General features: G+C 60.1%; 1 protein-coding gene across 1 annotated transcript; it reads right to left on the bottom strand.

Annotated features, from left to right (window-relative positions):
- Window positions 1-319: 319 nt before the first annotated feature.
- Hip1r (huntingtin interacting protein 1 related) lies at window positions 320-19,906 on the bottom strand. The gene is made up of 32 exons (XM_090319939.1): window positions 19,700-19,906; window positions 9,872-9,935; window positions 9,555-9,697; window positions 9,330-9,386; window positions 8,561-8,641; window positions 8,281-8,357; window positions 8,066-8,127; window positions 6,663-6,803; window positions 5,805-5,862; window positions 5,649-5,724; window positions 5,405-5,545; window positions 5,256-5,317; window positions 5,078-5,150; window positions 4,827-5,010; window positions 4,651-4,739; window positions 4,458-4,574; window positions 4,280-4,381; window positions 3,988-4,182; window positions 3,745-3,892; window positions 3,566-3,652; window positions 3,380-3,487; window positions 3,148-3,284; window positions 2,866-2,976; window positions 2,650-2,708; window positions 2,528-2,558; window positions 2,377-2,439; window positions 1,865-1,965; window positions 1,668-1,773; window positions 1,457-1,580; window positions 1,324-1,385; window positions 1,053-1,247; window positions 320-971 (listed from the first exon to the last, which is right to left on the bottom strand). The coding sequence occupies exons 1-32, from the start codon at window positions 19,790-19,792 to the stop codon at window positions 927-929; spliced, it is 3,192 nt and encodes a 1,063-aa protein (XP_090176065.1). The 5' UTR covers window positions 19,793-19,906; the 3' UTR covers window positions 320-926.
- Window positions 19,907-21,890: the final 1,984 nt, after the last annotated feature.

Below are 21,890 nucleotides of genomic sequence, written 5' to 3' on the forward strand. Positions count from 1 at the left end.
GGTCTAGACCTGGGCTCCAAGCTGAGGACCAAGTACCAATGTGCAGATGCAGAGCGGCCTCCTGTGTACACGGGCTCTGCACACCCAGCTTCAGCTCAGCGGACAGCGTCCTGTTTGTGTGTGCCAGCTGGGTGGCAGGGCCTCGACAGTTACTCTCCCCTGTCCAAGGATGTGGTTTCAGACGCTGCTAGGTGTCCCACAGACCCGGGGATGGAGGCAGCCTGGGTGGCAGCTGGCTGAGCAGCATAAAGCCTGGCCCAAGAGAGAACACACAGCCGTGGAGCAAGGACAAGCGGACCACAGCCCCGCATGGGCCCTGGTGACAACAGTCAATGTATTTATTGCCGATGGACTTCAACAGAGTGCCCACAGCGGGCACCAGGGACAGGGCCTTCCCTCCTGGGTGCCCCAACAAAATACACCTGGATCCTGTTTCTTCTGGCAAGCTGTGAAGCCCAGGCCCCCTTCAGGAGAGCTGGAATCTCCGGGGGACTGATGGTGAGCAGACCCAGGGCCATGTTGGGAGGTGGAGTAGGAGGGAGGCAGAGTGACCGGAAATGTGGCATGAAGGCTGTGCCTGAGCCAGGCCCACTGGGGGGGGGCCCAGTCTCCAGCCACTGCCACCCCTGGGCTTCCTAGCACCAGGCCCACGAGGGGTGACAGCCCCCACCCTGTAAGGCCTAAGGGCACGTGATAGAACCAGCCCCTCCCTGTCCAGCAGTCCGCAGGGACCGCTGCAGTACACCATTTGTGTCTGCAGAGTCCAGAAGACACGGAGGCCTTGACAGTGTGCTGGCTGCGAACAAGGCAACACGGAGGCGCGTTCTTAGCCTTGCCCACCTCAAGGGTGCGGCTCACATCCAGACGTGAAGGCCCGGGGGTACCCAGGATCCACTGCCAGCTGGCTGCCCTGTCGGGTGCCAAGCCTAGTTCACAATCTGAGCTGGGTAGACACCATCCTTTTTGTCCAGCTGTAAGGGTCAAAGGTGAGGGGCTTAGTGGATGGGGCTCAGGACAGCCACCCTTCCCATCCCCCCTCCCCGCCCTGGTACCTGGTGGTCCTGTCTGGAGGCCACGCTGGGCTTCTGGGCCAGAGGGGGCTTCTTCCGAGGGGCGGCACTGGGCCGGCTGGGCTCCTCCTCGCCAGCTGCTGCCATTCCCCCAGCCAGCACGTAGTGCTGCTTCCGCAGCTCCCCAAGGCGCACGCGCTCTGCCTCCAGGGTCTTCTCCAGCTCCAGCACGCGCACCTGCAGCCACACGGTCTGCTCAGCCCTGCCAGCCCTGCCCCTGGGGCTCTGCCCCTCAGGACGGGTGCCTGCCTACCTGGGTCTCCATCTCCTGCTTCTTCAGCTTGATAAGGGACAGGCCAGAGAAGTCCATAGTGTCTGTGATCAGAGAGAGAGTGTCATCCCCTGTTCCTGCCAGCCCCGGGCAGTGCCGCCCCCCAGGCACCCGCCTCTGTCCTCGATCTGCTCTTGGCCTGACTTGGTGGAGGCCACCACGCTGGCGGCCCTCTCGTTGACGGTGCGGGAGCACTCCTGCAGGCGGCTCAGGTGGGCGCTGTGCTTGTCCGCCTTTACCTGGGGTTGGGGACAGAGGGTCATGGTCTGGGGGCCACAGGCCCAGGAAGGGACCCCAAGGCCAGGCCAGCATGGAGCGTCCCTCACCTTGGAGGCTGCCACCAGCTGGGCTGTGCTGGCTGCGATCTCATGGGAGCAGACGATGAGCTCCTCGTACTTGCCTGTGTGCAGCACCACCTTGTCAGCCGACTCCCTGAGGGCCCAGGGCAGCCAGTGAGGACCTTGGGCTCTCCCCCTGCCCACAGGCAGGTAAGCAGGCCCTCGCCCGCCCCCAGGTGACCTACACCAGCTGCGTGGCTCCCCAGCCCACTGCCTTGGAGGCGGAGATGAGGCCTTCAGTCCACCGAGAGTTCTTGGCGTAAAATTCCTGCTGCGTGGCCGCCCCCTAGTGGTGGTGAGAGGCCAGGCAGTCAGGACACCTGCAGTGGTGGAAAGGGGCCAGGGTGGCCCCTCTACCCCCACTGGGGCTTCTGTGAGGGGGAGGGAGGACAGACATCACTTTTTTTTTTGTGGGTCATGGGACTTGAACTTGTCCTATTCCTAAGCTCTTCATCTCAAGGCTACCGCCCTATCCTTGAACCAAGCCCCACTTCCCATTTTCTAGAGGTTAACTGGAGATGAGATTCTCAGGTCCTTTAGTGCCTGGGCTGGCTTTGAACCTTGATCCTCAGATCTCAGCATCCTGAGTAGCTAGGATTACAGGCGTGAGCCACCACGTCCGGTGGGGGCATCACGTTTCAGGGTTCCTTTCAGGTCTTTTTCCCAGCCCAAGGGCACTACACCCCACCCTGCTCACCCTGCCACTCTCCACAATCTCTTTCTGCAGGCTGGTGGATGTCATCACCAGGAGCCGAATTGCCTGGAAACCCAAGAGGTGGTTGATGCCCCGGGCCACCGGGGCAGCACAGAGGCCCCGCCACACCCCCAGGCCCTGCTGCCCGGCCCACCTTCATCAGGTCTGTGCAGGAGTTGAGAATCCTGGGGGAGCAGAAGAGAAAGGATTAAATGGCTGAGTGCTCTGTGGTGAGGCCGGTGGCAGCACAGAAGGTACAGTCACAGCCTAACTCACCTCTCGTTCACCTCCAGCTTCACCCCTGAGCTCTCGTGGCGGGCCTGGTTCATCATGTCCTGCACCCAGTGACAGCCATAAGCCAGATGGAGGCCAGTGGAGGAAGAAACGGGCTGGGAACCTGCACCCCTGGGCACTGCCCATCCTCTCAGATCTGACCTCAGAGACCCCTCCCCAGCAAACCCTATCTACCCCTGGCCTGGTACCAGCCCCCACCTCGATCCTCCGCACAGCATCCTCAATGGCTGCGGACGTAGCTGCCATCTCCTTGTCAACCATGGCCCCTAGCTCCTCCTGCCGCACATCGAGGCTCTTGGGCTTCAGGTCCTGGGAGGACAAGGGTCAGGCAGCTTGACTGCATCCCATCCACAGGAGCTGGGAATCGGCCCCGCGTGGAGGGTCGTGGGACCACAAGCTCCACGCTTAACAGTGGCAGCTCCACTCAGGAGGGGAGGGGACGCAGGAACTGGCCCAGGCCACCACCCGCTCTCGCCTCACCTGGCCCAGCTGAAGGATGTCCTGCAAAGGGACCCGCACCAGGCCAGGCTGTGCCCCCGGCAGAGCCTCCCGGTCCTGCAGCTGCCTGAGGAACGCCAGAGCCCGCGCTCCACACTCCCTGCAGGCGTCCACCAGGCCTGCGGTGGGCGAGACGGGAGCCCAGGTGGAGCCAGCCAAGAGGACCCAACTCCAGGCCCCCTTCCCACCATGGCGGAGGTCCAGGACCACTTACGGTCTGCAGAGTGAGTGGAAGCCAGGTGAGAGGTGGCCCCGCCTTGGACGATGGTGTCCGCAGCCATGTGGGAGAAGCGAGTCACGGCTGCCACGAGGGCGGAGGCATCTGTGTGGGCAGACGCACTCTGAAGTCCTCATGTCCGGGTCTGTGAATGAGGTGGGGCAGGGACCCCGCCACACTCACCTGCCATGGAGGTCAGGTACTGGGCATGGCCCTTCTCCAAAGCACCCACGGCGTCCAGAGCCGCCTGGGCCCTGCTCACCAGGTAGTCTGCAAGCAGGGGGTGGGGTGGGGTGGGGTGTAAGCATGGGAACGAGGCTGTGCCCAAGTGGGTGAGCCTGGCAGTCCCAAGTGAGAGGTACCCGGGGAGCTGGTGCAGCGGAGGTGCAGGGGGTCATCCAGCTTGCTCACAGCGTCCTGCACGATGGCCTGGGCCTCGGCGGCGGCACCCCGCAGCACCACGAGCTGCTGCTCCAGAAGCCTCTGCTGCAGCCCCTGCTCCCGCGACTCCTGCCAGCAGGAGGTCATCAGCCCAGGGCCGTCCGGGCAGCACGCGAACCCCGCCTGGCTGGCTCCAGTGGGAGCTGGGGAGGGGGTGTGCCTACCTTCTCCTCCAGCTGCCCCTCCAGCTCGCCCCTCTCCTGCGCACGCTGTTGCTGCTCCCACCTCAGCGCCTCCTCCCGCTCGCGTGCCAGGCCCTGCGCTTCTAGCAGCTCCGCCTCGCGCTGCCGCACAGCCCCGCTCAGCGCGTCCTTCTCAGCACTCAGCGCGGCCAGCTGTGAGCTCAGCTGGGACCCCCTCTGAGAACAGAGGCAGTGAGCGCCCCGCACACGCCGGCCCTGCCCAGGGTCCTGCCCTGCCCAGGGTCCTGCCCTGCCCAGGGTCCTGAGAGGGTACCTGCTCCGTGCGGCTCAGGGCTTCTTGCACGTGCACCAGCTCTCCAGCCTTGGCCTCCAGCTCCCTCTTGAGCTTTTCCAGCTGGTCACTCTGCTCCTCCAGCTGGGGCAGGATGGGCGCAGCACGTCAGAGGGGGGCAGCGGGGTGCTGGGTGGCGCCTCCCATGCCGGGGCCTTACCTTCATTTCAGACTCGCGCTTCACCTGCTCCACCTGGAAGGCCAGCTGCTCCTTCACCCGTGCCACCTCCTCCTGGCTCTGCTGGGTCACCGTCAGCTGCTTGGCAGTGTCTGCGTTCTGCAAGGGTGGGGACAGCTCAGGCCCCGCCTGACCGTGCCATCCTCCCTCCACGTGCTGCCTGGCCGGCACTCACCTTCCTCAGCAGCTCTGCGTGCGTGTTGATGAGCTCGCTGTGCTTCTCCTTCAGCTTGCTGTAGCGCGCCTCCGTGGCGCTGGCCTTGCCTGCAGTGTGAGGAGAGGCGTGAGCTGGGGCTGGGCGGGCGGGGCCCCTTGCTGCCCAGGGCATGGGTACGGGCACGGGGCACGCACGCTCGGCCTCCTCCCGCAGGCCCTGGTTCCTGGCGCCGTCCAGCTGCGCGGCCCTCAGCTGGGCCAGCTCGTGGCGGAGCTGCTCGTTGTCCACCAGGGCCTTCTGCTTCTGCTTGCGCTGCTCTTCCAGCTCAGCCTCCAGCGTGTTCACCTGGCCCTTCAGCTGCGAGATGTAGCGCTGAGCCTGCGGTGGAGGAGAGAGTGGGGACCCCTGCACGAGTGGATCCCCCCCCCCCGCCCCCTTCCCTCACCTCCAGCTTGATCTTCTCCAGCTCAGCGCGGAGCATCTCCACCTCCTTCTTCAGGTTCTCAATCTGTGTGTCCCTGGGGGCGGAGGGTGGGCTCTAGGCACAAGGGAAGGGGACGGGGGCACCCCTCACCCGGGTCTTTCCACACAGAAGCATCACCGTCAGCCGCTGCAGGGCTCACCTGTCATCCTTCACGGAGCTGTTGGGGGGCCCAAAGGTCTGATCGAAGAGGTCGGCCACCACCTGCGCAGCAGGAGGGTCACAAGCAAGGCCCCTGGCTAGCCTGGCACCTCCAGCCTCCCTGGGGGCCACGGTGGATGAGGGGCTCACCGGGGGCTCCGTGGCAGGGGGCCCAGTGCCGATCTCGATGAGGTTCTCGGGTTCCTCCTCCTCTGGGGCCTCTTCGGGAATCACCACCACCGGCTTGATGTGCTCGGCCAGCGCTGAGGCACGCAGGAAGTTGGGGGGGCCCTGTGGGAGCGGCAGGGGGCTGCTCCACCAGCTGCAAGGCTCCCCGCGTGGTGCCACGGTGTATGTGGCCCGCTGGGTTCCTGACAGAGGGGTGTGCACGCACCTCCGGCAGCCGGGGGATCTGGATGAGCCGCTTGAAGTAGAGCATGTCCGAGGCTCTGCGGAAGAAGCTCCGGAGGCTGCATGTGGTGGAGGGGTGTCAGAGGGTGCGGGGCACGGGTCCCCGCCGCTCTGCTCTGGCCGCACCCTCCACTGGTACCTGTGGAACTGCTCGTGGAACCGGTCCCTATGGCCTTGCAGGGTGTCTGCAGGGAGACCTAGGGGACAGCACGATCACCAGACTTCCTGGCTGCTCTGTGGCCCTCCCTCCTCCCTCTGATCCCCATTACCCGGCCAGCCCTGCCCACACAAGGCCTGGCTGCGAGCCACAGGCCAGGCTGCAGAGAACAGTGAAATTGTCAAACTATGCCATTCTACCTCTGCTCTGCTTTGAAAAAGTAAGTTTGGGGAGCCGGGAGTTTGGTTGGTCTAGTGGTAGAGTGCTTGCCTAGCATGCACGAAGACAGGGTTTGATTCCTCAAATGGTAGAACTCTAGCCTTGAGAAAAAAAGTCCAAGGACTGAGCTCAGGCCCTGATTTCAAGCCCTGAGACTGGCCAAAAAAACCAGCCCTAAGTTCAGTTCCTCAGTACCATAGAAAAAGTTGGAAGTGGCTCTGTGGCTCATAATGGGAGAGTGCTAGCCTTGAGCAAAAAAATCTCAAGGGGTTGGGAGTTTGGCCTAGTGGTTAAAGTGCTTGCCTAGCATGCATGAAGACCTGGGGTTCGATTCCTCAGTACCACATACATAGAAAAAAGCCTGAAGTGGTGCTGAGGCTCAGTGGTAGAGCTCTAGCCTTGAGAAAGTCCAAGGACAGTGCTCAGGCCCTGAGCTCAAGCCCAGGACTGGCAAAAAAAAAAAAAAAAAAAAAAAAACCAGTAATGAGGTTTTTTTGCCCTGTCCCCCCCCCCCCCCAGGGAATGAACCAGGGCCTAGCGCATGCTTCCTTTGTGTTCTGCCACTGGAGCCTCACCACCTCCCCTGTTCCCTCTAAGCCACAAGGGCCTGGCGGGCCTCACAGGAGTGCAGCTTGAACATGAGCTTGACGGTGTAGTGGTAGAGGTGGCTGCAGTCCTGGATGACCTGGATGAGCGGGGCCAGGCGGCACTGTCCCGAGGACATCTGAGACACCGCAATGGCCGTGTTGAGCTGCCGGAACACTGCAGGGCAGAGGCGGGAGGCGCAGCATGAGAGGCTGCGCCCCCAACGGCGGCAGCCATCCCCCGTGCTGTCCCTGGCTCTATGTGGTCCTCCCTCAGAGGGGAGCCCAGAGCCTCGTGACAGGCTATGCCCATGGCCCCTCTTCTGATCTCAGAGGAGCTTGGGGCCTACTACAGCACCCAGGACAGGCGTGGGGGGGGACAGCACTGTGGTGTGGCACTGGGAGGCGGAGGCAGGACTCGGCCCTGTCCTCCTTACTTGCCCAAGGGCCATGACAATCGGGCCTGGTATTGGGAGGGAGAGTGGTCAGGGCTCATGGCGGCAGCCGCCGGCCACACTGGCAGAACAATGAGGGGATCTGGGTGAGGGGACAGATGCAGAAGCACACTGGGGCAGTGCTCTGAGTTCCAAGCCCACACATGGATGCTGCTCCACCGTCAGCCACATCCACAGCCTTCTCTAGGCGTGTCCCAATTCCGGTGCAGTCGCAGTACTCTCCTCTCCACTCCACACAAGCAGCTGGCACCATGCAGCCAGCGCAGAGGTCAGGGTCTTCCTGGCCCTGCAGTATCGCCAGGGCTGAGGCCTGCGGGCACCATGGCCTGCCCATGTGGCCTTCAGTGCCAAGAGCAGCCTTGAGTGGAGGGTCGAGGTGGCCTCTGCTGCCAGGGGCATGGATGCAGCCACACTGCTGGCTGCCGCTTGGCAATGCTTGCTCTAACAGGCAGGCTTCACCTGGGCCTGGGCTCAGCACGTCTCAGAGCCCAGAGCTGGGGTGGGGGCCCTGCCTCCCTGGCAGCCCTTACACAGGCGTTAGCTGCCACGGCTCCAGGGAGCACTGAGCTCCGCCCGAGTCACCTCCGGGGCCGGCAGGCTGACCTCTGGGCCAGTCACTGCCAGTTCTGGGCTAGGAAGTGGGACACTACTTGGGCTTTTCAGGGCATCCAAACCCATGTTCCTGGGATGTTCACATGCTGCTAGGCTAGCCCCCCTACAGCCCAGCCCTCCCACTCGTAAGGACAAGGAAGCAGCCCCTTCAGGGCATGAGGACATCAAGGCGGTGGTGGACTCTGCCCTGTCCCCTCCTCCTGGGAAGGGTGGGTGCCCAGGGGGCAGGGCTGGGAACACTGGGGATGGAGAGGCGTGAGTGGAGAGAGTCAGCCTGGCACACAAGGCCCCAGGTTTTCCATCTCCAGTGCCAAAAAAACCAAACAGCCAGAGCGACGCTGAGCCTCCGGGCGAGGGTGCAGGGGCATCTCACCTGATTCCGAGAGCTTCAGCTCGCAGTCCATGTAGTCAAACATCTCCACGGTGAGCTGGAAGCTGCGGGGGAGGGGGGGTGAGTGCCAGGCACACCTGCCCCAGGGCCTTACACACAACCATGCCCTTCACCCTGGGCCGCTCTCCTGGGAGCAGGGCCACACCTGAGCCCAGCCACGAGAGGGGGCGCGGGGAGGGGCTGCAGGCCGCACGCACATGTTGTTGACGTCGGTCCCCGCTGCCTTCTCCAGCACGTCATCTGTCACCTCCAGACCAGCAGGAAACTGTGGGTGCTGCAGAGAAAGCTGGCTGAGCTGTGCCGCCACCACCCGCCAGCCCGTCCCGGTGCCTGGCAGAGCTGTCTGGGCTGTCAACAGAGAGGCTAGGAAGCCCTGTGTAGCCCCAGCTCCCTGGCCAAAGTGGCAGAGGGCACAGCCTCTGGAGTAAGCACGGAGACCCACGCCCACCCTCGCTGGGCCCTGAGGGAAGGGGCTACCTTGAGGTGGAAGGAGATTTTGGTCAACAGCAGCTTGGTGTAGACATTCACCAGCTGGCCGTAGCGGTCGTGCAGGTGGCCCTGCGGGGAGCACAGGCAGGGTGAGGCCTTCGCACCACCAGGACAGATGAGAGGCCGGGAGCAGGAAGCCAGGGCCTGGCTTTCCCGTGGCCACTTACTCAAACACTTCTTGCTGGCCTCCCTTATTTTTTTGGCCATGCCAGGAATGGAACCCTGGGCCGTATACGTGCCAGGCAAGGGCTGTACTGAGCAAGCCCCCCCCCCCCCCCCCAGTGCTTCTGGCCATTCTTGCCAGAGAAAAGCCCCATTCTGGTGAGAAACAAGCTTGCCCAGGACGACAGACAGTCCAGCTTATGGACAGGCTGGCAGTGATGAGGAGACGTCCTAAGGCCAGTGGCATGCCAGCTACCAGATGCTGCATCAGGCACCTCCCTCCCTCCCTCCCAGGGGTGGTGAGGAGGGTGTGCCTCCGGCGGGGCGCCCTCATCTGCTCCTGGGACCCCACCCTGGATGAGTGCTTTGGCAGCCCTCGGAGAATGAGGCCCAAGGCCCACTTCACACCTCAATTCCCCAGTCTCTAGAGGGTCTGGAGTTGGTACAGGCTAGGGGGCTTTTCCCACTGCAACCCCGAGACAGCCCTCCAGCTAGAGCTCAAAGTGGGGACCAACCCTGACCTCTGCTCAGCCCCATCTGCTCACACAGGCCCTGATCACCACGCAGGGGGCCAGCGGCTGCCTGTGACACCTACCCACAGGTCACCAATCTCCCGGACGTTGCTCCGATATCGCTGGCAGTCATGCAGCACCTGCAGTGGAGGGGTGGACTCCTGAGAACTGCCCGCAGCCCCCAGCGCGGGGCCGACACGGACAGAGCTGCACAGGCTACGACTCAGCCTCCCCCAGTGCCACAGGGCAGTGAGGCCCAGGGTGGGGCCAGTCTGCTTCCCAAGACGGGGTGGGCGGTGGGAACTCACATTGGGGTGCCCATCCCGGAGGACCTTATGGAGGACGTGGCAGAACTTCCAGCTGAGGATGGCGCTGCTGGGCAGCGGCAGGCCGATGGCGTAGGACCAGAAGGTGAAGGCCCCCCTCTCGTGGTGTGTGCCCAGGATGATGCCTTTCGGGGTTAAGGGCAAGACGCCGACGTGGTGCAGGGTCAGGTACTGGGGAACAGCTAAATCCCAGGCGCATACCCGGGGCCTCCCATCCTCCCCTCCGCCCAGGGCCTGGGGTTGCAACAAGGGGAAGAGCCAGGCTGAGCTGATGCCCCCCCAGGTCACCACAAGGATACGGCGGGCATGCTTCTCTTTCACGGGGACCTCCTGGCTGTTGATGGCTTTGCTGATGCTGATGGCCTGTGGGGACACAGAAGCGGGGTCAGAATCCTGCCTGCAGCAGGCCGCAGGGCACAGGGGTGGCACTGCCAGCCCAGCCCCCAGCCAGTCACCCTGGGAAACCAGGGCTGCGTCCTGCCTACCTGCTCTGCTGGGTGTGTCCCAGCACCCCACCAGCTAGGACCACTACTGTGTCCCCACAGTAAGGCAGCCTGCCTGGTACCCTGCCACCAGCACCTGGGACCCGACAGGAGGAAGCCAGCCCAGGGTCCCAAGCCCCCCGCCCTGGCCAGCATGTCACCAGGCCACCTCGCCAGCTGCTCTGGACAGGGCAGGATGACGGGGCAGACTGCCATGCACACGGCAGCCTCCCTGCGCCGCAGGCCAGTCCAGGCTGACCAGCTGTGCCTGCGTGCCAGTGGCACCTTCCTCCTCCATTCCTCCACGTCCACCATGCTCTCCCGCTCTGGTATCTGGGAGTGTCATCTCAGATGCCATCTGCCTGGTCAGTTCTTCTGTGGACAGCGGGCACCCGCCGGGCACACTCAGCCGAGAGCAGCAGCTCAGGCAGGACCAAGTGGCTCTTTCGGGTCACACAGGTTTGAGGGCCGCCGGGGCCGGGCGCGAACCATTCCTGTTTCTGGACTGCCACGCCCTTTCACACAGGGCCCACCGGGGCAGTGCACTGGGAAGTGGGGAGCCCCCCATGCTGTTCCAGGGTCCAGGGGAGACAGAGGTGCCGGTTTCCCTATCCAAAGCCGCAGACAGCCCCGCGGAGGCTGCCACACCACCGCCCGTGTGCAGAGCCTGTGCCCATGGCCTCCACCCCTGCATAAGCGCACAGCCATGGGGCAGCCATGAAACACTAAGGCATCCTGGGAAGACAGCATCCCCGCCAAGGGACAATGTGCCAGGGCGAGTGGTACTGAGGGACGCTGGTTCAGCCACACGTCTCTGGAGGCCAAATGGGTTGGTTCTGATGGTGGTAACAGGGCCATCTTCCCGGTGAGAGATTGTATCCTGTCCATCCTCCTAAGAGCAGAGCCAGGTCTACTGCCTCCATGTCCCATGTCTTTGGTGACATGGGCCCTAGCAAAGGGCCCAGGGCGGGTGGGGTGGCTTGTGCCAGTCCCAGTGCCAGGCAAGCAGCTACAACTCAGGAGCTGAGGGTCCTGGCTCCGGAGCATGCAACCCTCACCACCCTGACACCCGAGCTGGCTGCAGTGACAGCTGCCACTGGGTCAGGAAGGCTCCTGGGGAAGGGCAGGGCTCAACTGCCCACACAGGGACGGAAGGGGGGGTGTCATAGCTCCCTGCACGCACGATGGACACAACCCAGAGGGTGGGAGCCAAGCCCGCCATGTCTGCTCTCCTAGGGTTCTAGATGCCGCCGAGCTGAGGCCCCCTCTGCACGGCAGAGGTCTGATGTGTGGCTCTCCATGTGCGTGGCAGTGCCATGTGGGCAGCAGTCCCGCCTGGGTGGACGCCACTGCCCCCCACCCGCTCCACGCCTGGCCCAGGGAGATCTGCGGAAGCAGATGGTGGGCGCAGGCACAGCCCCGGTCTGTCTGCACAGGGCCCCTCCGGGCCCCTCCTGGCCCCTCCCCACCACGCTGGCCAGAGGCGGGACGTGCTGCCAGCCCTCGCTCTGGGCACTGCCGGTCCCTGGGAACACAGGCCTGTTGTGTCAGGGAGGGCAGATGTGTGGGGCAACCGCGCGCCGCACAAGGAGGCCCAGTGCTCGGACAGCAGGGGTCTGTCCGGGACGGGGCTGCAGTGGCTGTCCCCACCCCGCCCCCACTTTTCTCAGGGGAGCGCCCAGGTCATCTTAGGGGCCTTGACTGTTCTAGGGTACAGTCCCAGAGGTTTGATTTGGGCTATGGGTCCCTCAGCTGGCGCTATGTCCTCCTCACAGCTGCCCTGGCTCGCTCTGGCCTGTGACCTTCCTCCTTCCCCTGGCCACAGACCGTGGACAGGGCAGTCCTGGCGACTCCCACACTGCCTCAAGATGACCCGTGGCTGGCACACATGGCAGGTGAACCCCAGGGAAACATCATAGCCTGGAGGCAGGGATGGAAAGCTCAAGAGCGGGAGAAGAGGGGCCATCCTGACAGTGGCAACTGTCAGTCCTGGGCTTGAGCTCAGGGCCTGAGCACTGTCCTTGGACTTTCTCAAGGCTAGAGCTCTACCACTTGAGCCTCAGCACCACTTCCAGCTTTTTTCCATGTTGTGGTACTGAGGAATCAAATCTGGGTCTTCGTGCATGCTAGGCAAGCACTCTACCACTAGGCCACACTCCCAGCCTGCCAACTCTTAACCCCTGGGAGACAGGGCCGCAGACTTAAGAGCTCTGAGGGGGGTTACCCTTGGAGATCCTCATGGCAGGGGGTGGCTGGCACAAAAGTGTGCTCACAGGGTGGCACCCCTCACTTCCGCACAAAAGCAGGAAGGCGGGGCCAGAGGAGAGCTCTGCAGAGCAGGTGCAAAAGTAGAGGCAGCGAGGTAGCTGTGACACCCCAGAGATGGTTGGGGGTCCTGAGAAAAGAGGTCACAGAGGGGGCACAGCTGCAGCTGCACCTCCTCCACCCAGTTCAGGAAACAGACGGGGGAGCAGCTCACGTGGTGCTGTATGAGGCCAGGGAAGGTAAGCCCCGGACACACTCAGACCTGCCAGCCTTGCCAGGACTGTAAGGTGTGCCAGGCTCTCCACCAGGTCCTGTCTTGTCAGGCACCAGATCCTGCGGCGGGGATGCAGAGCCTGCTTCCATTGTGTGGACAGCTGTGCTGCAAAGATGCTCAACACCTCCTGAACCCAGGGGACATCGCCTCGCAAAGGGACCCAGCCAAGGAGGCACCAGGAGGAGGCAGCAGACTACGGTTGAGGCCAGGAAGGCAGGTGGGACCAGGAGACCATCACCGCCACTCCTGCAGCTCCAGGCTCGGATCCCCTCAAGATGGCTTCCACCACCCACCAGGGCAGTCCTGGAGCTTCCCTGTTACAAAGCAAGCTGAGAAAACCCAGGGGTCTTCCAGCCCGGGCTGGGGTGCAGCCTGGAGCTGGAATAGGCGCCTAGAATGCATCAGACCTTGCAAAAATTACAAAACCCACGGAGAAGAAGTGGCACTGTGGCTCAAGGATAGGGCGGTAGTCTTGCGCTGAAGAGCTCAGGGATAGCGCCCGGCCCAGAGTTCATCCCATGACAAACAACAACAACAACCACCCCGCCGAGAACCAGCTATGCAAGGATCTCAGCTGACCCACTGGAGGCAGCTTGTTTAAGTTCTTCTCCCCACCCTTTATTTTGGTGCCAGTACTGCAGCTTGAACCCAGGGCCCCTCTACCACTCGAGCCATGTCTCTACTTTCCACACGCTGTTGGTAAACTGGGGCTGAAGCATCTTGGGGGTGTCGGCCTGGCTGCCAGCCTCAGACCTCAGCCTTCTGAGTAATTAGGATTACAGGCATGAGCCATGATCCTGGTTCCTGTTTGATTTCAGTTACACTGTCCTCCCCTCCACTGCCTTGAACGAACGGGCACTGCTCTAGATCCACAGGTGTAAGAACATGATGAAAAGCAGGTAGCTGGAGGATGTGCATAGCTTTTATGCAAATACAGCACTATCTTCTAGGGGACCTTGGTGTCCCTGGGGAGTCTGGAACTAAACCCCACAAAGATTAGACCCAGGAAAGACTGCTCATCCTCCTCTTCATGGCCCAAGCCAATGCCTGGGCTGTCAATAAATCTACTGGACAAATGCAAGAAGGAACACTTGAATGCACAGAAGCTCTTTCCAACACAGGCGCTGGGTAACTTCAAGGCAGTGTCTCTTTCTCCAGATAATAATTTAACCACTAGAGTTGAACGGTTAAGTGACTATAAAATAACTTCTATTTTTAACGTCACCCTGAAGTGAGTCAACTTAAGCCTCCTTGTTCTGTCACAGTGAGGCCACGAAGCGGCCTTTGGCAGGGGCAGAATCGCTCTTCAAGGAGCCAGGACAGGGAGGCATTGGCAGAGCTAGGGTTATTTTGCCCTGTATTTCCAAAGACTTGTTTGAAGAGAGTTCTCTCATTCACACATTCTTGCCACCTCAAAGGCCATTGATGAGGGCAAACACAGGATTTCTGTAGCGAACGGCTAGGCTGGGGCCGCATGCAAAGCAGGGAAGAGGCCACAGCCGGATCCTGCCAGCAGACAGAAAGTCAGGGCAGACATGGGTCCTGGCCCCCTGGGCCACGTCTCTCTGCATCCCAGTCCCCGCCCTGCCAGTCTGAACCTGGCAATCACTCCACTGTTCAGGAAATGCCAGGGTCACCCATGAACGTCTATGGGAGAACCTGTCTTAGGGACGCTGTTGACAGCGCCACAGCCCAACCCTTGGTCTGGGAGGGCGGGACACGAGACAAGGAAGCCGTGGCCCTGAGTCACATGTGCTGGCTCAGAAGGGACAGGGAGTTTTGTCATCACAGACCTGCCAGTCCCACAAGCCAGAAGAGCGAGTCAGTGCAGGCCAAGGAGGCTACTGTACTTGAGGCCTGTGTTTATTTTAGCCAGAGCAAAAACAGTCTCACCCTCACCGTCTTCTTCACCCACGCACTCACCATGTGGCGCCGGGGTCCAGTCCCAGACAAAGGCACGATGGCACCAGCCTCCGTGGAGACTGACCCTGCCTGGGCCGGGCACGCCAGCCCATCTGAAGGTCTCGGTGCATGCACACAAGCTGAGGACTGCATCTTCCTGCATCACAGGTGGCTGCCATGTGCCATGTGCAGTGCCATGGGGGTGAGGGAAGCACAGGCCTGGGCAGAAGAGGGCAGACAGCATCCCAAACAAGGGGATGTTCTAGGCAGAGGGCCAGGGCCACGGCACAGCCCAGCTGGCGAGGGAGGCTCGACGCTGGCTGGCTGGCTGGGCGTCTCAGGTTAGCCCAGTTTCCCTGTCCTCAGCCAAGCGGCTGGGTTTCATTCACCTGTGTCCAGCTCAGGGCCAGGTCAGGTCATCTGCTCTCTCCTCCCCATTCAAGAGTGTCAACTCTGCAGGCCACTCCAGCTGCCTCCACATGCCAGCCCCTCCCCCACACCCCTGGCAGCCCCTGACCAGGTCACCTGGAGGCCTTCTCACCTTGTCATGCTGTCCTGGCCATGGCTGGCCGGGAGGAGAGAGGCTGGTTTGTGCCCTCCACAGCCACGCTAAAACTCAGGCCAGGCCAACGTGGACAGACAAGCCACAGCCCTTAAGGCCCCACAACAGCAGTCCTCCTACTAGAGGAAGCTGGGGGACCCCAGCTACCCACCATGGGAGTCAGAGTCCTCCCCAGACTCTGGACCCAGGTGTGTGTGTACCCACGTGCACATGCCTGCACAGCCTGGGCTCCAGGCTGGGGCTTTGCCACTTGAGACATGCCTACAGTCTGGCCCTTTGCTAGTTTACTACAGATGAAGTCTAGAAGACTTTTCTGCCTTAACTGGCTTTGAACCTCAATCCTCAGATCTCAGCCTCCTGAGTAGCAAGGATTATAGGTGTGAGTCACAGTGTCTGGCTGGAAGATGCTCGAGGGCTTTCCCATGGTGGGCAAGTGTGCCAGCACTGAGCCACACCGCAGCCTGGCCTCATCCCCTGCTCAGTGCTGAAGTCTGTCCACCACATCGGCAGTGGGCAAACAGAGCATTACAAAGGTTTGGCACTTTCAAAAGTAGAAACTCGGAGTAAATTCCAGCCACCTGTGTCTAAGAGACACACACCGAGGAGAGTGCAAAGCCAGACCAGTGAGGGGGGCTCCAGTCGTGAGTGCCTCCTACAGTGAGCACCCCACGCTCCCCGGAGGTCTGTCGCGGGTATCTTCCAGAAGCCACCATAGCGCATGCAACTGACAGTCATTCCATAAACATTTTGTAGACAAGTAAGATATAAAATGTCCTGTTCATAACTTTTACATGGCTTAAATGCTAAAAGGGCTACAATGGACAAGAAACTTCACTTTTCCTAGAGGCCAGGAGATGGCCTAAGCGTATACCTGCAGCTCCTCCTCTGCCAGGGCAGCGGGGGCAGGAAGTGGGGTCGTGGGTAAATGAGGGATGAGATTCCTGTCCCTCGGGAGGCAGCAGGAGATGTGTGGCTGACCAGAAACGCTGGGCCCACGTGCCTCTGGGCCCACCTGGGCTGGCGGGCTCCCAGTGGCGTCCTGACCCCAGGGGAAGCACCTCCGCGACGGTCTATCCAAGCTGCACCCAGGCCACCATGCACAGAGGGCTCTTGGCATCGTGTGGACATCTAGGATGAAGTCTGGTTCTAGATGTTTGTGGGGAGAAGGGAGGGGGTTGGGGGACAGCTGCCCAGTGATTTGCTGAACTGACACAGTATACTAGGCACTGAACTGTGCAGTTTACATTCAGTAGAAAAACTACCTTAAAACAAAGCAAGGGAGGTGTGGGGGGGGGAAGGACAGTGAGGGAAGGGTGACACTGTTCAACAAGAAACGCACTCATTCCCTGACTTCTATAACTGTAACCCCCTTTGCACATCACTTTCACAATAACAAATTTTTTTAATATATTAAAAAATCATAAAAACAGGGCCGGGAGTTTAGCCTAGTGGTAGAGTGCTTGCCTAGCATGCATGAAGGCCTGGGTTCAATTCCTTGGTATCACATACATAGAAAAAAGCCAGAAGTGGTGCTGTGGCTCAAGTGGTAGAGCTCTAGCCTTGAGAAAGTCCAAGGACAGTGCTCAGGCCCTGAGCTTGTCAATCCCAGGACTGGCAAAAAAATCATAAAAACAAAGCGACACAAATTTATTTTCTTAAAGTTCTGGAGGTACAAAGCCTGGAATTGTGTCTTGTGGTGTCATTTCTTTCCTTGGGTTCTAGAGGCCTTTTCCAGCTTCCAGAGGACACCAATGGCCAGTGAATGGCCACTTAGACCTGTCCTTGTCTCCTGTGTCTCTCCTTGTGTGATCAAAACATAGCATACTCATAATCTCACTTGTGGCGTTGAAACCTCTTTGTACAACTACTTAAAGTAAAAATGAACAAAAATAAACAAAATAGAAAGACACTGTGACACCCCATCCCAGGATGATCCCCAAGTCTAAGACGAGCTGATGAGCAACTTCCTGCCATCCTGGCCACTCATGCACCACTGGTTCCAGGGATTCGAGGGTGGACATTCTTGCAGGTCCATTACTCAATCTACTGCACAATGTCTCATATCTTAGAGCAGCATAGAATCATCCTTATTTCTTATGGAAGAGGAAACAAAATATCAGGAGTTAAGCAACTTGCCCAGAACACAAGGTCTCTCTACCTAGAAGTGTGTCCCCTTAAGCCACGCCATCTCTGTAATGTAAAGGCGACCCTGGGGTGGAATGCACTCTGCAGTATCCGGTACCCACAACATCATGACAAGCAGCAGTCAGTAAAATGTCCCTCTGTTTCGTCCAGTGTGGGCAGCTCACATCTGTAATCCTACTTACTTACTCTGAGAGCTGATAATCACAGTTCAAAGCCAGCTTGGGCAGAAAAGTCTGCGAGACTCTTACCTCCAATTAACCACCCAAAGGCCAGAAGTGGAGCTGAGGCTCAAGAGGTAGAGTGCCAGGCTTGAGAGAAAAATATGTGACAGTATCCAGGCCTTGAGTTCAAGCCCCAGTATTGTCACAGAGAGGAGAGGAGAGGGGAGAGGGGGAAAAAGGGAAAGAAAGAGGGAGAAGGGGAGAAGGAGGGAGAAGCGGAGGGGAGAGAGATAAAGCAAAAGAGAGAAGGAAAGAAAAAAAGAGAGAGAGATTACTCTGCTTTGAAAAAGTGATAAAGTCCCTTTACCACCAAGGGGATTAAAGTCATGGGAAGAACAGCCTAGCTTTTGGGCTGCTCTGCTGGGCTCACATCCACAGCTGGTGCCACAGCAGCTGCCAGAAGAAAGGGCCCCTGCCCTCTCTCATCACCCCCAGAGCAGCGAAACAGGGCATATCCTGGCAGAAAGCAACCGAGGGTCTGGTGTCTCCCTCCTGACCCTTATAGGAGTCCAGGCTGGTGAACTCTGCTCAGCCACGGCTTCTCATGGCGCTGAACTCAATGTCAGGCAAGCAGTGTGTTCCAAAGGGATGGGCTGTGCTATTTTCTGTCCCAAAAGGACTCTAGGAAGGAGCCAGGGTTCTCCAGGCCCTTTCTACCAAGGGGCCTGGCTGCAACTAGATATTTCTGGGAATGATCTAATTAAATATTAACCACTTACAAAACCTCATTCTTACATCCTTCAGTAAGTCATCAGAAGAGGAGTGGGCCCAGACTCCATTTGGGGTTAAAAGGAGGAAGGGGGGGGTGAGGTGGGGAGTCCTGTGAGAGTTAAGTGATCCTTAGTCCCTTAGAAAATCACAATATGCAACACAAAACAGCACAACCTACTTTCTTGTTTATAAACCAACTACCAAAACACTAAAGCACATGGTTCTACGTCAGAGACTCTGACCATCAGAAAGCTTGCCCTTGATTCAGAATCTTTCCAGTCAGATCAATGACCCTGGCTCTTTAACTTCCAGCTCCTCTGTGGAGCAGAGAGAGACAGCTGTTTATCTCCCCTTGCTAAGCATACAAAAATCTTTTTCTAAAAAATTAATGCGTGAACAGAGTTCTTGACACTGCAGTCACTGTGTCCACTGAACGTCTCTCCCCGAGGTCTGCAGGTTCCTGGCACAACTACTTTAAATTAAATGCCACACTTGTTTTTAGGATGGGCTAATCAAGCTGAACCGGAGGATGGCAATCACAGGGATCAATGAATCATGTGCCGCCAGGGTGGTTCCGGCACCTGGCACACAAGCACCCAGGGGTTCCAGCAGTTTTTGTTGTTAGTCACAAGCACGAGGGTTAGAAGGTCGGCCTCCCGGTGTTACTGCACACTGAAAGCCGTGGCGGCGACTTGTGCTAACTTGTGGAGGAGCCACAGGAGCGCGGCAGGCAGGAACTCAGCGCGCAGTCACCGCAGGCGAACACGAGCGAGGCGACTTTTCTAAAGTCACAAACCCTACGCCACCTCCGGCTTGGTTGACGGATGTTGGCAAATAAACCAAGCCAGGACCCCCGCCCTCGGCCCGTCCGTCAGCGGGAAGGAAGAGAGGCCGGGTGGGGCCTCCGAGCCCCTCGCGGGGCGCGTGGGTGCGGGAAGGAGCCCGGGAGTCTGGTCTGTCGGGCTCCGGCTTCAACGAGGGGGTGGCGGCGGCTCAGACGAGGCCCCCGCGCAGGCAAACGAGTCTGGCGACATACGTGAAACTTTTCTCCCAGCCGCTAATGAGACACTGCACAGCTCACAGGCGAGCAGGCGAGGCGTTTCCCTGAAGGAAGCGCTCGGCTGCCCGGGCGGGGGCTCGGGGCTGGGGGGTGGCGGGAGCCCCGCGGCGGAGCGCCCGGCCGGAATCCGGCCCGGGACGCAGGCCCGGCGCCCCGGGGCCCCGGGCGCACCTGGGCCCGGCGCACCTGGGTCCCAGCGCCGCTCCCGCCCCCCTGCGGCGCACCCCGGGCCGGCGCCTCGGCTCCCGGAGCCCCGAGAGCTCCTGGCCCTCCCGGTTCCGGCTCTGCCCCGCCGCCTCCCCACCGCCCCGGCGTCCTGAGGCGGCACGGCGCGGCTTCCGGTTCACCTGCGCCGCCGCTCGGGCCGCGGCTCCGGCGCACACAGGCCGGGGACCCGCGGCCCGCCGCCCTCCGCCGCCCCGGCCCCGCACCACCCGCCAGAGACCCCGCGGCGCTCGCCGACCCCGCGCTCGCCCGCCGCCCGCCGCCCGCAGCCCGCGCTCGCCTGGGTCTTGTCGAACTGCTCGCGCTCGGCCTCCAGGCTGTGGCCCGGCCTGCGGCTCAGCACCCGCGCCGGCACGTTCTTGATGCTGTTCATCGCGCCGACCCCGCGCCGGCCCCGCGCGGCTCCGTCCGTCACTGCGCCGCCCGCCCTGAGCCTGGGCGCCGCCGGGAGCCGCTCCGCGCGCGAGGAGCCGCCGCCCCGCCCGCCCGCCTGCCTGTCCCTCACAGCGCGGGGCGGGGCCTCGCTCGGCCACGCCCCCTGCTCGCCCCGCCCCCGCGGCTTCGGCCCCTCCCAGGACTCGCTCCAGGCCACGCCCCTGCACCCTCGCTGCTTCTCCGGTAAGCCATCGCCCCAAGGCCGGTCTCTGGGCCCCCAAGACCTCCCCCAGGACTCCCGGAACACCCGCCGCGCAGCACTGCTTCTCTATAACCCTGGCCCTGGGGTCCGGACCACACGAACCCACTAAATCTGCCCTCCATCCCGCCACACCTCTAGCTTAACCCCCCAACACCCTCCTCTGTCTCTTTGGGGGGATAAGGTGATCCTGTCCCCAGCCCAGCCCAGCGTTACTGGAGCCCATCTGCACGCAGCCTGGAAAAAACGGTAGCAAATTGGGCCTCTCTCGGCGTGGAGACACGCCTTCCTCTTTAGGGTCTAGTTTTCGTGTGACCAAATGCATCGTTTGGCTCCCTTCCTGTGCAGCCGGAATGGACGAGGCACTTCCAGGAGGGCAGGGGCAGCCCCGGTTTGGGAAGGGGCTTGGGGACCCTGCACAACCTCAGCGCAGTGAGGGCCACCACTGCCCACAGAGAAGATGGCAAGGGGACTTCAAAGGCTTGCGTTCTAAAGTCTTGGCCATAAGACTAAGTTTAAAGAGTTGAAAACGCACAGGTCTTCCCACGAGCAGGTCCCAGGTGGCTACTTTGACCTGAGTCACCTGTAAGGGTTCTAAAAACTCGAAACACCTGATCGTTTGGTCCCCCTCACCCCTTCTTAGACTGGGGCTATCTGATGGCAGATATGCCATCTCTGATCCCTCAGAGCTAACAGAATATCTGAAAGTTGAGGGGGTGGAGACTCTCCTTCCTCTTAACTACAAAGAGAGATGGAGGTTGCTTTCTCTAATTTCAATCACTGAAAAGCTTCTTTGCCACTGTAACAATAGAATAAGGAAAATAGCTGCTGTCCTCTGAATGCTTGTCAGGGATGGAGCTAAATCCTTTACCTCTATTAGCTTTAAATCCTCAGCAATATGGTCAATAGCCAGGGTCAAACAAAACCCACACAAAGGGGCTTGTTTGCTCTGTGCCAGCTGTTTCTCAGATGTCTTTTTTCACAGGGGACAAAAGCAGTCACCCTGTGGCCTTCACATGGACAGAGGCCCACCACCCTCTGAACATCTGTCTGCCAGTGACTTTAGCATCAGCAGCCAGCTCCATTCTTCCTCATGCTCAGCATCCTGTCAGGATAGTATCTCATCTAATCCTCATTCAAGGGTTGCTGGCAGTTTTGTAGAAACAGGCTCATGAGGTTCAGAGGACACCAGGATGCCATGTCAGATGTGCCCAATTTCAGAACCCATGCCAGTCCACAGCTGCTCACAAGTGGCCAGTGATTCTTACAAACCTCCTACCATGGACTGGCTTTTGGGGACCCAGCTGTAATGATTAGAAGGTATCTGCACACAGATGAGATTTTAAGGTGCCAGAGATCAAGGTCACCCTGTGTCACGTGGTATTATAGCTCAGCACTTAGCAGTGCCTTTGGCACACAGCCATGTCCAATAAAAGAAAGGCTAAAAGAAAAAAAAAAGTCCTGGCACACTTCAGCATGTGCTCCTAAGAGGGTGTTCTGGAGACAACAGGACAACGTTCATCTCCCAGGGGAAGGCCTGCTCTACAACTGGCTCTGTCACCCATTGGGTGAGAGTCTCCGTACAGTCAGAATCAGGGTTCCTCTTATTGAGTATTACAAAGATAACACTTTTATGATACACATTAGACTTCCTTTTCTAGGAAGACAAACTAAGGGCCCACTAAAGGATGTATACTGCAATACCTGTGTTGTTTCACTGACACCCAGCACTGCCCAGCCTCTCTCCAGTTTCTTGTTGCTCCATCCTGGTCCTTTAAGTCTATGTCTCCTTTCCACCTCAGGGCCTTTGCATATGATGCTACTCTTATCTTGGAAT

The sequence above is a fragment of the Megascapheus bottae genome, chromosome 28 (assembly GCF_031878675.1).
Source record: "Megascapheus bottae isolate mThoBot1 chromosome 28, mThoBot2.hap1, whole genome shotgun sequence".
NCBI classification, from domain to species: Eukaryota; Metazoa; Chordata; class Mammalia; order Rodentia; family Geomyidae; genus Megascapheus; species Megascapheus bottae.

Coding starts and splice junctions, on each gene's coding strand:
- Hip1r (XM_090319939.1), bottom strand. CDS start 19,792: ATGAACAGCATCAAGAACGTGCCGGCGCGGGTGCTGAGCCGCAGGCCG. Junction 4,575..4,650: donor ACGCAGAGCTGCTGAGGAAG/GTGAGTGCCGGC, acceptor CCACCCTTGCAG/AACGCAGACACTGCCAAGCA. Junction 1,966..2,376: donor AGATTGTGGAGAGTGGCAGG/GTGAGCAGGGTG, acceptor CACCACCACTAG/GGGGCGGCCACGCAGCAGGA.